Source organism: Acinonyx jubatus, chromosome E2 (genome assembly GCF_027475565.1).
Source record: "Acinonyx jubatus isolate Ajub_Pintada_27869175 chromosome E2, VMU_Ajub_asm_v1.0, whole genome shotgun sequence".
In the NCBI taxonomy this organism is placed as follows: domain Eukaryota; kingdom Metazoa; phylum Chordata; class Mammalia; order Carnivora; family Felidae; genus Acinonyx; species Acinonyx jubatus.
In genome coordinates, this window is record NC_069396.1 from 16,802,172 (window position 1) to 16,819,125 (window position 16,954).

Consider the following 16,954-nt stretch of genomic DNA (forward strand, 5'->3'; position numbering starts at 1 on the left):
TCTTTAAATGCTTCCCTGTTACTTATCTCTCCAGCCAGCCTTGGACTAAACCATTTAGATTCCCATTCTGAGGAGCAGGGGTTTGCACCCAGCGAAGTGCGTCCTTTGAGACTCCCCAGTGCACAATGTGAACATTGCAAAGGAAGAAATGAATTCCCTTTTCCTGGAACACGTCTCCTAAGGTACCTCGGCTCTCCAAATCTAAGTCCAGAGTCACAGTGACTCAGCGAATCCGAGGCTTAAGGACCACACCCAGCACACCCTTCTCTTTGCCCACCCCATTCCGTGCGGAGGCAATTTCCCAGGACTGGGAGAGGCTCGCGGGGCGCGCTGGGACTCCACCGGAAACTTCCCCCTGCTGTCCCCAGGTGCTTCCTGGACAGGGTCCACACGGGCCTGCCTCCCACCCGTACCCAGATCCTTTAACTGCACCCTCCCGTCCCATATCCCACGCGTACCCAGGGCACCCTACTCCAGTCCTCAGACACCCCTCCCTTCCCTGAAGAGCAGCCACAGCACGCCCCACCCTGCGCCTCAGGGGCAAGCAGCCGGCTCCACCCCGGGAGGCCGAGCCCCAAGCGGGCCGGCGCGAGTTGCTATAAAGTGGCAGGCGCTCTGCAGGCTGCACGCCCAACCTCCCGAGGTGCAGCCCCAGCCGCGGCTTGACTGCTGTCCCCCACCCCCCAAAGCGAGGATTCGGCGGCGGCCAGGGTCGCCCTGACAACCAGCAGCGCAGCCAATCAGCACAGCCGGAGCCCTGGCTGGTGAGTGCCGCGTCCGGGAGCTGGGGCACCCCCAGGCCTCAGCTGTCTGCAGGGATCCTGGAGGGGCTTAGAGCTCAGTTTTTCTCCTGGATTCAAAACTGAAAAAGCGAGAGCGTTAAGATCCCAGGTTGAGCCCTAATCAGACACCGGGGGAAGGGGAGCTCCTGTTTTCTACCCCATACCCACAAACTTAGGTGGGCATTTAACAGAGGCTTGACCTTGGAAGCAGAAAATTTCCTCCAAAACAGGTCAGAAACCGGCCGTTGTCAATGGCCCAGTCTGGTCCACTGGCACACCTTGATTGGCCTTATAGAATTTAAAATATTTTGGAATAAGTTGCAGATATTTATAGTAAATATAGATTATTTTATTTAAAAATGTGAATTCCCTGCTTTGGGAGGAAAATTGAAAGATCTGGTGAGGAGTGTGCTGGAACTGGGGAACCTGTACCCTTTAGTTGGATAGAGACCATCCCAGGCTGCCTGACCAGGAGACCTTTTTTCTTTTTTTTTAAGTTTATTTATTTGTTTTGGAGAGAAAGCATGAGTAGGGGAGGTGGGGGAGGGGGAGGGGGAGAGAGGGAGAGGGAGAGGGAGAGAGAGAGAGAGAGAGAGAGAGAGAGAGAGAGAGAGAGAATCCCAGGCAGGCTGCAGGCTGTCAGTGCAGAGCCTGACTCCACGCTCGATCCCACCAACCGAGAAATCATGACCTGAGCTGAAACCAGGAGTCAGGAGCTCAAGAGACTGAGCCACCCAGGTGCCCCTGTTCAGGAGACATTTTTGTCTGTGATCCTTGGATGGGGCAGACCCGATCCCTGTATCGGGTCCATTTCAGTGGCAGAACCTCCGCTCTCCACCATCAAGCTAAGGGGACATTACAGGTCACCACAACTTTATCTGATGCCTCTAAGACACCCCAGCTGCAGCCCCTGCAGGGGCAGGGGGCTCTGTTTACCAGAGAGCCTCATTCCGAGATGGGGCAGTGCTAGTGTTTAGAAAGCCATTTCTTCAATTGGGACAGAACTCTACCTTTTTGTCATTTCCTTCCCTGTGAGCCTTGTTCTTTCTGAAGACACACATACACCTAGAGAATCTCCGCCTGCCACAATTGAGGGGATGAGACTGCTGTTTGCCGTTGACAACCTACAGTTAGAATCTCTGTGAAAAGGTCTGAGCTGGGGACTGGAAGCCCACCCAGAGTTTCTGGAAGCCTGGAGGAGAAGCATCTGGGAGAGACTGCTGGGTAGCTCACAAGGTTTCCTGCATGCACAATAGAGGCTGTTTCTATTTCATTTTTCTTATGTTTATTCATATTTGAGAGACAGAGAGAGACATAGTGTGAGCAGGGGAGGGACAGACAGAGAGGGAGGGAGACACAGAGTCCAAAGCAAGCTCCAGGCTCTGAGCTTTCAGCACAGAGCCCGACGCGGGGCTCGAACCCATGAACCAGGAGATCATGACCTGAGCCAAAGTCAGATGCTTAACCTACTGGGCCACCTGGGCACCCCTCTATATCATTCTTCTGCTGGCCTGAGGACACCAGCACAGTATAGGGCAATCTTACGGAATATTCTGTACTTATGTGTAACTTAAAAAAAAGGGGGGGGGAGAATGAGAGAAAATGGAATGATTTGGACCTTGTTTAACTAGTATTAACTGTATCCAGCTAAGTCTTGACATTAATGGAAGCATCCAGAGCATTTGTTTGTGACTACTGGGTTCCTCTGACTAGCAGGCATGCATTCCGTGAGGAACCCAGGGAGCCCGGAAGGCAGGAACAAAATGCATGAAACTGACAGGAAGGCTTGCCCTTATTCCACTTGTAACAGGTTTTCCTTGATTGCTTATTCTTCCTGCCAGAATGATCATGTGGGTAATCTATCTTTTACTGTTAAATAGATCTAGATGTGCTTTACATTAAAACAATGTACCACCATCCCTTTCTTTCTCTGCCAGCTTTATCTTTCCCTATGTTCCCCAGAACATTGAGTTCTGTGTTGGTCTTCAATGAAACTGCAGGTTGACTGAGTCCTGTTCAATCTGGAATGTCAGTGAATGCTTGGTTTCAGCTTGGCCTGCGGTTGGAGGCAGAGAATTGTAGGAATGTTAGAGTAACAGAGGAGGACAGAGACCAGCTCCCCTGAAACGTTTGGGATACTTTGGCCACCAGAATGTATGCTCTACGAAAAAAAAAAAGATTTGTGTCTCTTTTGCACACGGATGTATCCTAAATGCCTAGAGCAGTGCCTGGTGGATACAGGTGCTCAGTAAACCCTGGTCAGGAGGCTGAGACAAAGAGTTAGGGAGAACATGAGCAGGGCTCATGCTAGGGTGGACGTGCTGGGGGGAACAGAACCCAAAAGATGGTGGGGAAGGAGCCAAACTATGGAGAGAGCCCAAATGTCCATTGACTGATGAATGGATAAAGAAGATGTGGTATGTTTGTGTGTGTGTGTATGTGTGTGTGTGTGTATATATATATATATAATCTTGCCACTTGCAATGACATGGATGGACCTAGAATGCATCATGCTAAGCAAATTAAGTCAGAGAAAGACAAATAACATATGATTTCACTCATATGTGGAATTTAAGAGACAAAGCAGATGAACACATGGGAAGTGGGGGGGGGGGGAAGAGGAGAGAGAGAAACCCAAGAGACTCTTAAGGATAAAGAAGAAACTGAGGGTTGACAGAGGGAGTTGGGCAGGGGGATGGGCTACATGGGTGATGGGTATTAAAATGGGCACTTGTGATGAGCACTGGGTGTTGTATGTAAGTGATCCATCACTGAATTCTACTCCTGAAATATTACACCGTATGTTAACTAACTAGAATTTTAAAAATTTAAAAAAAAAAAGAGGGTGAGGAAGGAATGAGGGATTTCAGGACACAGAGAAGTGATGATGAATGGGGAGCACATTTCATAGGGTATGAAATCTTGAAAGCGAACCAGCACAGGGAGAGAGCTGCGTTCACAAAGATATGCTCAGCTGCGTTACCAAGTGGCCTCCATCAGGTCAATTATGTGCATGGCAAGCAGAAATGAATATTAAATTAGGGGTATTGGTAATAAGCTCATTTGGCTTTCAAACCTCTCCTTCAATGGCAGCTCCTTCTGAAGGCCTTCCCTAATCAGCCAGCCCGAAGTCAACAGTTTTCCTCTGGAATTTTATTCCTTGCCTCCCCCGTCAAGCTAATGCCATTAGTTTTTTGTGTGCACGTCTTACCGCCATTCCTAGGGGGAAATTCTGAGAATGTCAAACGGGTCATGTAGCTAATTAAGTGGCAGGAAGGCAAAATGAACACTTCAAGTCCAAAAAACCCCAGGTTTGTCCATGAAAGGACCTGGCAACCAGTGACTTGGTATCATGCTGTTTGGAGAGGGAGTCACCCATTTGCCCTTCAACTCTGGCCCAGGAGCACTTCTGCTCTACTGACTGCCGATCAGTGTTCTGTTGTATATTTAGAACCTTTGACCATTTTTTTCTACTGCGTTGTTTTCAGGAATCTATATATACCAGATACTGAACACCGTTGGTTTTGTTTCTGGCAAATATGTTCTTCTTTGTGTCTCATCTTACATCGTTTTTTTGTTTTTTTTAAGTTTATTTACTTATTTTGAGAGAGAGAGAGCACAAGCAGGTGAGGGGCAGAGAGGAGAGACAGAATCCCAAGCCGACTCCATGCCATCAGCTTGGAGCCTGCCGTGGGACTCGGACTCAGGAACCCTGAGATCATGACCTGAGCCGAAATCAAGAGCCCGACCTTAACCTACTGAGCCACCCAGGCGCCCCTGTTTATTTTTGAAAGCAGCAGGTGATGAGCTTCTTAAAAGCAAGGGCTAGATATCCTGATTCAGTCATTTTATGCCAAGTGCCTTTGTATTTTACTACTTCAGAAGTGCCTGTGAATACTGATAAGTAAAAAAAAATTTATCTTTATATCTATATACATAGCTCAGAAGAAGTAAGCCACAAGAATATAAACTCACAAAGCAGTATTCAGTAAACACTGATAGAACTAATGCAAAGGTACGTCACAGAGAAAACGCTTGTCAGAACTTTATATACTCACATCTCTCCCGAGAGTGGTGAGTCCTGGAGTTGATAAAGAGGGAGCAGGGATTTGTTAAGGCAGCCTCAGGAGCTCCTGAACTTTTCCCCAGGCCGTCCAAAGTAGGTAAATCGCTCTCCTAGAACTTGAAGCCCTTATCAGACTTCTGTTCCCCCCGTCGGAGTTTGGAGAGTCTGAAACGCGACGAGCGAGCGAGAGCGAGCGAACGAGGCAAGGCTCCTGGGCAGGCTAGGGCCGAAGCTGCCGCCTGGCCGATTTTAACCCAGAGCAGCTGCTCCCGCTGGAGCTCCGCCCATGGGCACAGATGTTAGGAGTTAGGGAGAAATGAGGCAGTGACACCAATTACTAGGAGCGGTGTTGGTGGTAAACTCCATTCCCTGCCCTGCTGCCTGCACATGGTTGCATGGATTTATCTATGATTTATTAACTTTTTTTAGTGATCTCTACACCCAACATGGGGCTTGAACTCACAACCCTGAGATCAAGAGCTCCGTGCTCCTTTGAGCCAGCCAGGCGCCCTTATGTCTACATATTTTTACATTATTCCAGCTTCACCACTTGCCATGTAAACTTGGGTAACTTGCTTAACTTTTCGGTGCCTCAGTTTCCCCATCTTTAATGTGGGATACTGATTGTATCTAGCTCATGGTGTTGCCATGACAACTGGAAAAGAATGCAAAGCACTCAGAGCAGTGCCTAGCACGTAGTAAGCACCCGTTGATGCTGTTATCCAGAGAAAGGCAAATAGTATACGATTTCACTTGTTTGTGCAATCTGAAAACCCAATGAGCAAGCAAACAAAAGACATAGACCCATAAATACAAAAAACAAACTGACTTTGCCAGACAGCAAGGGGGAGTAGGGGGATAGGCAGATGGGTGAAGTGGAGGGGGAGATACGGGTTTCCAGTTATAGAATGAATAAGTCACGAGGACAAAAGGTACAGCACAAGGAATATGGGCGGTGGTCTTGTAGGAGAGTCGTGTGCTATGACAGGTGAGCGCACCGGGGGTGAGCGCGGTGTAAGGTGTAGGTGCGTGGAATCGCTGTGTTGTCCACCTGAAACTCATGCAACGCTGTGTGTCAAGTATACTTCAAGTAAAAGAGAATAAAAAGGGGTGCCTGGCTGGCTCAATTGGAAGAGCCTGTGACTCTTGCTCTCAGGACCGTGAGGTTGAGCCTCACATTGAATATAGAGATTACTTAAAAATAAAGAAATAAAACTTTAAAGAAATAAAACTAAACTAAACTAAAATAAATGCCGTTGTTGCAAGAGGAAAACATTCTGGTTCTAACAACTTTGTGATACAGAGGAGGTCCAAGAAAAAAGTAAATCTTTCCCCTCTGTCTCTATGCCCTTGACATCTCTTACCTAGCTAAGAACACTATCAGTAGTTTCATGTAATTATTCCACATCTTTTTTCCCCCTCATACCTATATGCTGCAAACCTTCGTACACATATATGTAGTTTCTTTGTCTTTTTTTTTTCAAGTAATGTCTACACCCAACGTGGGGCTCGAACTCACGACTCCAAGATCAAGAGTCACATGCTCTACCCACTGAGCCAGAGAGGGGCCCCTCATTCTTTGTATTTTTTTTTAATTTTATTTTATTCCTGAGAGACAAAGAGAGAGTGATAGAGTGTGAGCGAGGAAGGGACAGAGAGAAAGGGTGACACAATCCAAAGCAGGCTCCAGGCTCTGCGCTGTTAGCACAGAGCCCCATGTGGGGCTTGAACTCAAGAACAGTGAGACCATGACCTGAGCTGAAATCGGATGCTTCCCCGACTGAGCCACCCAGGCACCCCTCTTTGTCTTTTATAGTAATGGATTCACACTCGCTTCATTTGATCAGTTAACAATACATCGTGGATAGCTTTCTGGGTAACTCTATACAGTTAACAGCATACTAGTCTGTAATGTGTATGTGCCATAATTTATTCAAATATTCCCCATAAAGAGTCAGTGAATGCCAGTGAAAAGAATGACACAGTCCACGTCCTTGCTCATACATCCTTATATCCCAACACTTTTAGTCTGTAGAACAGATTCCCCAAAGTTGGAGAGCTAGGTCAAGATTTATGCGTCCTCAAAATTTAAAGAGATTCGGCCTCATTACTTTCCCCCAGGGTGGAGGCAATTCGTGCTCCCACTGGCAGCTGCTAGCTTTCCTGCAATCTTAATAGCCCTCAGTGTTGCTTGTCTTAAATTGTTTTGCCAATCTGATGGGTAAATAATGATAAATTGTTTTGCCAATCTGATGGGTAAATAATGATATCTCATTTTAATTTGCTTTTCCTGACAGGCCAGGCAAGGCACCTGCTCATTTGTTTTTTTGTCATCTGCATTTCCTTCTCTGTGAGTAGAGTGCTCATATCCTTGATTTATTTTTCTATTGTGTAGTCTGTCTTTTTTCTGTGTGTAGGCATTCGTTGGGATTTTAACCCTTTGTGGTAAGAGTTGCAGGTATCTGCTCCCCGTTGATTGTCTTTTGACTTTGTTTATGGTGCCTTCTGGTACACACAGATTTTTAATTTTTTTTTAAATGATTTTTTTTAACGTTTATTTATTTTTTGAGACAGAGAGAGACAGAGCATGAATGGGGGAGTGTCAGAGAGAGGGAGACACAGAATCCGAAACAGGCTCCAGGCTCTGAGCTGTCAGCACAGAGCCCGACGCGGGACTCGAACTCACGGACCGTGAGATCATGACCTGAGCCGAAGTCGGCCGCTTAACCGACTGAGCCACCCAGGCGCCCCCAGATTTTTAATTTTTATGTGGCTTTATCTGGCAAGCTTTCCGTTCATGGTTGCTGAATCTCTAGTCTTTCTTACAAAGTATTCTCCATCTTGAGGTTATACAAATTCTTCCTTTAGATCCGTACTCTGCCAGGAATCTATTGCTCTACGAGGTGTGTTTGTGGGATAGTGAAAACAACAACACAAATACAACAGACACACTGAAAATTCAAAGTGAATTTTCACAAACTTGTGTGATCAGCATCCAGGAAATAGAACATTGCCACTACCCCCTGATGAGGGGAACCAAGATACTGACGCCTGACACCTAATAGAAGGTGTTAGCAGGGGGGTGCCTGGGTGGCTCAGTCGGTTGGGCGTCTCTTCGGCTCAGCTCACAATCTTGCAGCGTGTGAGACCAAGCCCCACGTCAGGCTCTGCACTGACAGCTCGGAGCCTGGAGCCTGCTTTGGATTCTGTCTCCCTCTCTCTCTACTCCTCCCCGACTCACACACACACTCTCTCTCTCAAAAATAAAATACAAACATAAAAATAAAGGTGTCAGGAGGATAAGTCCATTTTCATGCAGATGGCCAGTTAAGTATGCCAGCAAAATTAGCCACTGCATTAAAATGCGTCCTTTATTCATTGGTACTTTTAAGGAGAAAATATGTTTCTGGCTGCCGTGGATGGACTGCATCACCCAGTGCCTTGCAGAGTTCACTCCTCTATTATGGATCCTGGCTCGGCCGCCCTGTAGCTAAAGCTTTGCCGCTTGGAAACTGATTTTCTCCATATGCCTTGTGTGTGTCTAAATAGCCAGAAGAGCACTGATCGTACTGGCCCACGCAGAGAGGACGTCCTTCAACCATGCCATGAAGGAGGCTGCTGTAGAGGCCTTGAAGAGGAAAGGATGGGAGGTCACTGTGTCAGACCTGTATGCCATGAACTTCAATCCCGTCATCTCCAGAAGGGACATCACAGGTAGGATCAGCCTTTCCCTCCTTTAATTAGGTCTCCGTGGCATATCTCGCCTGTGGGTTCTGTGGCTCAGCCTCGGCCCCTCTGACTCCAGCCTGTCATTTTCCTCTGGGCAGGTCCACTGAAGGACCCCGAGAACTTTCAGTATCCTGCCGAGTCTGTTCTAGCTTATAAAGAAGGCCGCCTGAGCCCCGATATTGTGGCGGAACAAAAGAAGCTGGAAGCTGCAGACCTTGTGATTTTTCAGGTGCGATAGGACATCAGAAGGAGTGTCAGGATGCTTGAGTTCTTACTGTCCTACACTGGTCACCCAATTAGCTATGTGATCTTAGGAAAAGTCATTTACACACTTCAGCGCCTTCTTTATAAAGAAGGGTGATGACTTCAAACGGGGTGGTGTTACACAGATTTGTAGATATTGTGAACGTGGCTGTATTACTCTGAAAATATGTGACTACATGGGGCATGTGGGTAGCTTAACAAAGCCTGACTCTTGGTTTCGGCTCAGGTCACGATCTCACGGTGTGTGGGTTCGAGCCCCCCGTCCTACTCTGTGCTGACAGCCGGGAGCCTGCTTGGGATTCTCTCTCTGCCTCTCTATCTGCCCCCCCCCTCACTCCCCCCCACCCCACCCCCGCTCCCATACACGCTATCTCTTCTCTCTCTCTCAATAAATAAACTTAGACAAAAATATGTGACTACAAAGATGACCAGTGAGCCTTGAGCTTCTCTTCAGTTAGTGATTCCTTGTGGGATTTCTCAAAGTTTGCACTTGACCCCTTCTCTGCACGAGCGCGCGGAGTGAAGCACGGGGCACGGACCCCTGCGGTCAGAGCCTCCCAGCTGAAGGGGGCGCTGCCCTGCTTCCTGTGTTCCCGCCCCTCTTCTCGTGGAAGCTGTCTCCCCGCCAGGCAGTCCGTACTGTACGAGCTCCTTGTCAATCCTCTTTCCCGAAAATGCCGCACCGGACTCAATGACTTTGCTTCTACCGGTTCTAACCAGCCTTTTGATATTGAACACGGACCAGACGTGACCCTAGAAACTGCACGAGGAGGGTGACACCAGCTGCGGCTTTTGCAACTGTTCAATCAGCTGCAAAGAATCCAAACTTTTAGGTCTTCCGTTCCACCCTCAGGCCTATCGCTATCAAAGCCACGCCCCATGAGCCAGTGCCCCGAAGGATGCCTTTTTGGTCAGGGTTTTCCACTGTATCTTTTCCTAGTGCGGCCGTTGCGGCCACTGTGGCTGCTTTCAGTTCTGCTTCTCAGAATCACCGTATTTTAGAATTGGAAAGGACCTTGGTGGTCTTTGAATTTGGCTTCTATCCGATGCATCAGTTTACTATCAGTACAATGGTGCAAGTTGTGTACTGTAAAATAGCAACATACCGAAACACAACGTAGACACTTCAGATTTGTATACTTATAACATTTTACCAACAGATGACAGGGAAAAGTCTTTTTTAATTTTTAATTTTATTTATTTTTTTTTACTTAAAAATGTTTATTTTGAGAGAGAGTGGGTGAGGTGGGGGGAAGGCAGAGACGGAGAAGGAGAGAGAATCCCAAGCAGGGTCTGCACTGTTAGCGCCGGGCCGGATGTGGGGCGGGATGCGGATATTTGACTGACTGAGCCACCCAGGCGCCCCTGGCAAAGTCTTACTATGGGAGTCGGTGTACTTGTATGGTAATCTTTCAGCATAGAAATAAAGCATCCTGAGGAAGCGATACTTTAATTTATCCCAAGGTACCACTGGGGCTAGCCCCCTGCTCACTTTTCTCACTTCTCCAAGAACAACCAGGGGAAGAATAAACTTTCAATATGCTGCAAGCCAACCAATTCTGTTTTCAGCTCTGACTGTAGAACATTCACAGGGACCAAATCTACGTGTCTAAGCCACCTACACGTTTATCTTAAAAGCCTCAGGTCTGGCCCCTCAAAACTGCAGAATTGTGAGTAATCTGCAGAGTAGAGATTACTCAAGCCCCTGGTTTTACAGATGAGGCCCATCAGACTTAGCAAAAGTAAGGGGCTTATGTGACAAAGGTCTTGCATCATGTCCACGGCAGATTCAGGGTGAGAACACGAATCTTGTGCTCCATCTCAAGTTCCTTCTGTTCTAAACCCCAGCCCCTCTGCCCCCTTTCCTGTGGATCAATAACCCGTCAAATATCAGGGAAAGATATCAAGTCCAACAAATTCCTTCTCTGTGCTAAACTTGTCTCATCAGGCCTGTCCCAGGTGTCCCTGTGTTTAAATCCGAAGTCAGGGAGAAGAAGAGGAAATACTGGTATCGTCCTTGTGCTGCTTTTATTAGGACAAGAGGGCCGACAAGACTCTTCCATGGGAATTCCCTGATAAGCTGAGCGCACACGGGTCATTTGTTCGCCTGTGTGAGCGCACACTCATATGCAGCTTGTTCTATTTGAAAAAAAATTTTTTAGTGTTTATTTTTGAGACAGAGACAGAGCACGAGCGGGGGAGGGGCAGAGAGAGAGGGAGGCATAGAATCTGAAGCAGGTTCCAGACTCTGAGCTGTCAGCGCAGAGCCCGACGCGGGGCTCAAACCCACAGACCACGAGATCATGCATGACCTGGGCCGAAGTCGGACGCTTAACCAAGTGAGCCACCCAGGTGCCCCATGTGCAGCTTATTCTAAACGGTAGGATTTCACATCCGTGAACACAAGATACATGTTTCACATTGTTGACAGCACTCCTACAAAATATTGATTTTGTATTTTGCGTCACACACCGTAGCAAACTTTATCTGCATTCCTTGCTATTTAGACTCGGCCGTGAAATGTGATCTTGTAGAAACAAATCATCATTGCACGTGGCTTTCTTCAGACCTACCCGGTACTTGTTTCTTTTAGGCAGAAATAGAGTGTCAAGTTGACTGACCAATATTTTTCTTTAATGTGCTAACTCCTCCGGAAGCAACGACAAGGGCCCCAAGAAGGGTTTGCTCTTCTGTGACGTCAGCCAAGCACCGGAGCCTTCTTCGCTGGTGGTAGTTCCTGCTGTGACCTCTCTGTGCTCTGCCCCACAGTTCCCGCTGCAGTGGTTCGGAGTCCCCGCCATCCTGAAAGGCTGGTTTGAACGAGTGCTCATAGGGGGGTTCGCGTACACGTATGCTGCAATGTATGACAATGGACCTTTCCGGGTAGGTGGATGGTTCTGTTTCTCTTACAGCTGGATCCGGGCTGCCTTCTGTCCTGAGGCAGAGTTCTGAACACAATTGGTTACTAAGGTCAGGCTCCTGGGAGAGCTGGATAATAGTGCGTGTAGATATTTAATTTTTTAAAAATATTTATTTTTGAGAGACAGACAAGAGCATGAGCAGGGGAGGGGCAGAGAGAGAGGGAGACACAGAATCCGAAGTAGGCTCCAGGCTCTGAGCTGTGAGCACAGAGCCCGACGTGGGGCTCGAACCCACGAACCACGAGATCATGACCTGAGACCAAGTCGGACACTCAACCCACTGAGCCACCCAGGCGCCTCTGTGTGAAGATATTTAGACAGGACTTTAGGATTTGTTTTAACATACCCCAGGAACACAAGGGGCGGGGAGATTAGACAAAACTAGAATGGCAAGATGCTGAGCGTTGAGGCTGGGTGGTGGAGGCCTCATGAGACTATTTTCTGTATGTATGTAGACACCCAAATACTACACCGGACACATTTTGAGGTCTCCTGGATTACATGCCTGGATACAGGCAGAGCGCCGTGGGGAGACGGACACAACAAATAACTCCCCTAGGCACCAGCAGTCGACACCGGTTTCCTATCAGCCTTCACCTGCTTGGCCACACCCTGGAGTAATGTGGACTCCGGGGCTGGCCCTCGAGTGTCGACTTCTGGAGTCATACTGCGTGGCTCAGAGGAGCCGGTGTGGGAGGAAGGAACAGAAATAGCAGGTGGCTGGACTTGTGTGTCGAAAAGAACACAAGAACAGCCCTGGGGCCGTTTCGTGAACCTCCCGTCATGAAGGAGACGTGGAGCGTGATGACTTTTCCTTCGCAGAATAAGAAGACCGTGCTTTCCATCACCACTGGTGGCAGCGGCTCCATGTACTCTCTGCAGGGTATCCACGGAGACATGAATATCATCCTCTGGCCAATTCAGGTTACTTTGTTTCAGTGAACCTTCCCCGGGGATTAATTAATTGAGCTTTCTGTGGGGTCCAGATTCTCAAGATGGCAGCTGAAAACAGACCCGAGGTGTGAGGACGGAAGCAACGTAATAATTCAGAACTCCAGGGAGCTCCCTTCTAAGCCTTACTAGTCTTCCCGGGCCCCTGTACTCAAGAGTAACCTGGGTATGCATGCGTCCAAACAGCTCTGTCTCCTAACCAAAGGCTAGTGCAGGTAACCCCTAGATTTGTATAGCCATGGGCCCCCACTCCAGACAACTGATCGCTGTCTCCAGTCTTCCTGGCCTTCTCCAGGTTGCCGCTATGGCCTCACCACCTATGAGAAAATTTCAGAAATGATTTAGCCCAGCCAGCAAGAGTGGAGTCTGAGGGAGGCTTCTGGGTGGTCGGTCACTGGACTATGAAGATGATCTCTTATACAGAAGAGGGTTGGAGAGAAGAGCAAATGCGGTGGCCACCTAGAACGGCGGAGAATTAACATTAATATTGGAGAATAAATTCTACAGATCGCTTATTGAGGCTCATCTAGTTAGAAGGAGAGGCGGAGAAAGGCGCATCCACATACCTTGGCAGGAGTCCTCTGCCAAGAAGCCGAAACTCCCTTATGTGAAAGAAGTTCCGGCTCTTTGGCAGAGGATCCCAGGCTGGCACGGTTTCAAGATTTTGTTCATTTAAACAACAGCTCAGCTGAATAGGCTAAAATAGGTAACAGCTAGGAAGAGAGCGCTAGAAGGTGAGAGAAAATAGCTATGAATTGATTCTCCGGGGTGCCTCAGGCCCCCACGTCGGAGCGTCTTGTTGGAAAGCCTACATTACTTCTGTTTGTGGTACAAGCTGTATAGGGTTTGTTCTGTGACGCACCTCTGTTCTCCGTGTATCCCCAGAGCGGCACTCTGCATTTCTGTGGCTTCCAAGTCCTGGAACCTCAGCTGACATACAGCATTGGGCGCACTCCTACGGACGCGCGAATTCAGATCCTGGACGGATGGAAGAAACGCCTGGAAAATATCTGGGATGAGACGCCACTGTATTTTGCTCCAAGTAGCCTCTTTGACTTAAACTTCCAGGCAGGGTTCTTAATGAAAAAGGAAGTGCAGGATGAGCAGAAAAAGGAAAAATTTGGCCTCTCTGTGGGCCATCATTTGGGCAAGTCCATCCCGACTGACAACCAGATCAAAGCCAGAAAATGAGACTCACAACACTAGATTCCTTTCAAAAATGTAGCCAAATCTAGGTTTCTTTTTCAGGCTTGCTTGACTGGTTTCAGTTTTTAAGATTTTTGTGTGTTTTTCTTTCTTTCCACAGGGAATGAATAGGAGACAGAATTGACTGTATTCATACATTTTTGGATAGTTTTATTCAGTGTAACTGATTCTTCTGATTGCTATCATGGCCAAACCTGATTAGTCTCAAGAGATCACTGAGGATACAAAGCAGGGAAAGATGGAGAAAGATGCGAGGCAATATTCTTTAAGGTCCTCTACACAACTGAATTCCTCTTTTTAGGGATCCATTTTTAGGGCTAAATCTGGCTGGAGAGTATCCAACTCCTCAATGATACATTTTTCTTTTAATTGCCCTCTCTGTGGTTTATGACAAAAGGGAACTAATTGCTCTAAGAAATGACTGAATCTGACACAAGGGACTTGTTTAGTAGTTACTAATCTGTGCTTGTTTATGGCACAGGATGATACTGGTTTTGATTACTACGCAGTGACTAATATGCCTAATGTGTGTGTTACTCTTGCTTCGCCTGTTGTTCTTTATACACAGCACACACCGATACCTTACGATGAATAAGACAGTAAAACTCTCTTCTTTACCTCAATCTTTTAATTTCACGTCTGCTGGAAAATAAACCAACATATCTATACGCCACATCTGCCGCTATGAATGAATTCAAGAAATAGTTGCTCCCAATACTTAACAGCAGCCTTCTACAAGCACTACTTTGTTTCTGAGCTACGTCACATTCTGGAAGGGTTTCTTCTCTGTCATTGTTGACCTGATGACTTTCCTTTTGGAAGCGTTTGGTTCCACAGTTTTGGGGATAACACTGTAATCCTAGAGTTTCATTAACTTTGAACAATTTTGGCATAATATTCTAACTTCCCATTGAAATGATTGAAGTGTGACTGACTCACTGGCGGTATAATTCAAGTAGAATATGATGAAAGGCCGCCCTCTGGTGGTGCGTTGAAAGGAAACACGAGGGGTTTTGCAAACCAAGGTTGCCTGGAACTGGGAACAGGTCCTGTACCTGCCAAGGAAACGAGGGCGGCAGGCCGGAGACCCTCCTGTGCCAGATGCTGACAGGCAATTGGGTAATCCCCCCACCGCCCTGCCACAATATACTCAATGGTAGATGGCTGGGTGCTTCAGCTTGAAAATATCTTGTTGCCTTCCTGCTCGCTGCAATTTTGTGTAAATTTCTGAAAGTTCCAGATGAAATCAATAAAACCCATTTGTACAAAGATCCAGGCTTATTGGTTTCAGCGAAGCTAGTGATGGAGGTGAGGCATACAGGCAAAGTGGAATTGATGACTCGGGAAGATGGGATCAGAGCCTGCAATAATAAATTAAGGCCAGGAGCCTCAAACGAGAGCTCTCCCAACAGGGCTGCTTCATACTGAACGGTAATGGAACAACATATTGAGATCATCTCAGGGAACCGAAGGGATATTTAAAGAGACCCAGAAAAGAATGTTACAGAAACCAAGAAAAACCTAGAATTCAGTAAACAAATGCCAAAGGGCAGTATTTATTGTGATTTGCCTGATTTGTTGATTTACCCAGTCAATGGCCCAGGTACTCTTCTAGGCACGGGGAACAGCAATGAACAAAACCAAGCACCTCATGGAGTTTGCATTCGAGGGAAGAATGACAGAACAGTCATGTCGGGTGGTGATAAATGCTAGGAAGAAAGAGCAGGGTAAGAGAGAGACAGGATATGGGGAGTTTTGTTTTACACTGGCCGATCAAGAAAGACCTCCCCAGTAAGGCTACATTTGAGCAAAGACCTGATAAAGCGAGAGAGATGTAGATGCCTGAAGGGAGGCACTCCGGGCAGGAGTGACGTCAGAGTGCAAATCCCTGAGGCAGGAACACGCATAACAGGAAAAGAGAGGACTTTAGTGGCTACAGCAGAGCAGGGGAGAGAGGGCTAGGCCAGAGACACAGCTGGGACTAGAGACGGAGCCTCGTAAGTGCTGTAAGAATTTAAAGATAGGAAGTCATGAAGAGTTTTGGGCTGAGGTATAGCATAATCTGACTCCTGTTTGGCTGGCAGGTGAGGAGCCAAGCGTAAGGCAATGATGGAAGCATGGAGAATTGTGGCACAATGTGACAAGCTAGTCAATAAATGCTTTGGACCAGGGTGACAGCAATAGAGGTGTGGAGAAGTGCATGTATTTATTCATTTTTAAAAGAGAGTTTAAGTAGTCTCCAAACCCAACATAGGGCTCGAACTCACAACCCCATGATCAAGAGTTGCATGCTCTACCGAGTCACGTGTCTCAAGAAGTGAATGTATTTACAAGGTTGGATACATCCCATTTGCTAAGGTGAGCAAGAATCTGGAAAGCATATTCAGGGAAGAAGCTGGGATCAGGAAGGGTGGAATCAAAATCTGATTTCAGACATTTTATGTTTGAGAGGGATGTCTATTAAGACTGTAATAGAAGGGTGTCTGGGTGGCTTATTTGAGCGGCTGACTCTTGATTTCAGCTCAGGTCACAGTCCCAGGATCATGGGATTGAGCCCCGTGTCGGGCTCTGTGCTGCGCATGGAGCCTGCTTGAGATTCTCTCTCTCTCTGAAATAAATTTTTTAAAAAGACCTGGTGTTAGGGGAGACATTATGGTAGGAGGTACACATCTGGAAATCTTCAACATACAGATATTATATAAAGCAATGTCACAGATGACATTACCTGGGAAATGAATTACGATAGAGATCTGGTAATTGACTTCTAGTTCTCTCCAGTGTTAGGTCAGGAAGATAAGAATGAAAAATAAGTGGCCAGTGGAGCAGGAGAGCTGAGTGTGGGGTCCTGAAAGCTAAGTGAAGAGAGTGTTTCAAATACGGAGTGATCAAGTGTGTCCAATACTAAGCCAAGTAAGCTAGATCTGAGAATTGACCTTTGCATATAGCCATGTGGTGGCCACTGGTGACTTTGACAAGAGATATTTCAGGAGACTGGTTTGATGAAAGCCTGATTGGAATGGGTTCAAGAGAGAATG

At 47.2% G+C, this 16,954-nt stretch overlaps 1 protein-coding gene across 2 annotated transcripts; it reads left to right on the forward strand.

The window, feature by feature from the left end:
- Positions 1 to 337: 337 nt before the first annotated feature.
- NQO1 (NAD(P)H quinone dehydrogenase 1) lies at positions 338 to 14,590 on the forward strand. 2 transcript variants are annotated; one of them, XM_015069123.3, is made up of 6 exons: positions 338 to 764; positions 8,398 to 8,562; positions 8,676 to 8,806; positions 11,611 to 11,724; positions 12,585 to 12,686; positions 13,599 to 14,590. In XM_015069123.3, the coding sequence occupies exons 2-6, from the start codon at positions 8,454 to 8,456 to the stop codon at positions 13,902 to 13,904; spliced, it is 762 nt and encodes a 253-aa protein (XP_014924609.1). In that variant the 5' UTR covers positions 338 to 764; positions 8,398 to 8,453; the 3' UTR covers positions 13,905 to 14,590. The 2 variants fall into 2 exon arrangements, with proteins under 2 accessions (XP_014924609.1, XP_026931908.1); XM_027076107.2 differs by lacking the exon at positions 12,585 to 12,686 and having other exon boundaries at positions 343 to 764.
- Positions 14,591 to 16,954: the final 2,364 nt, after the last annotated feature.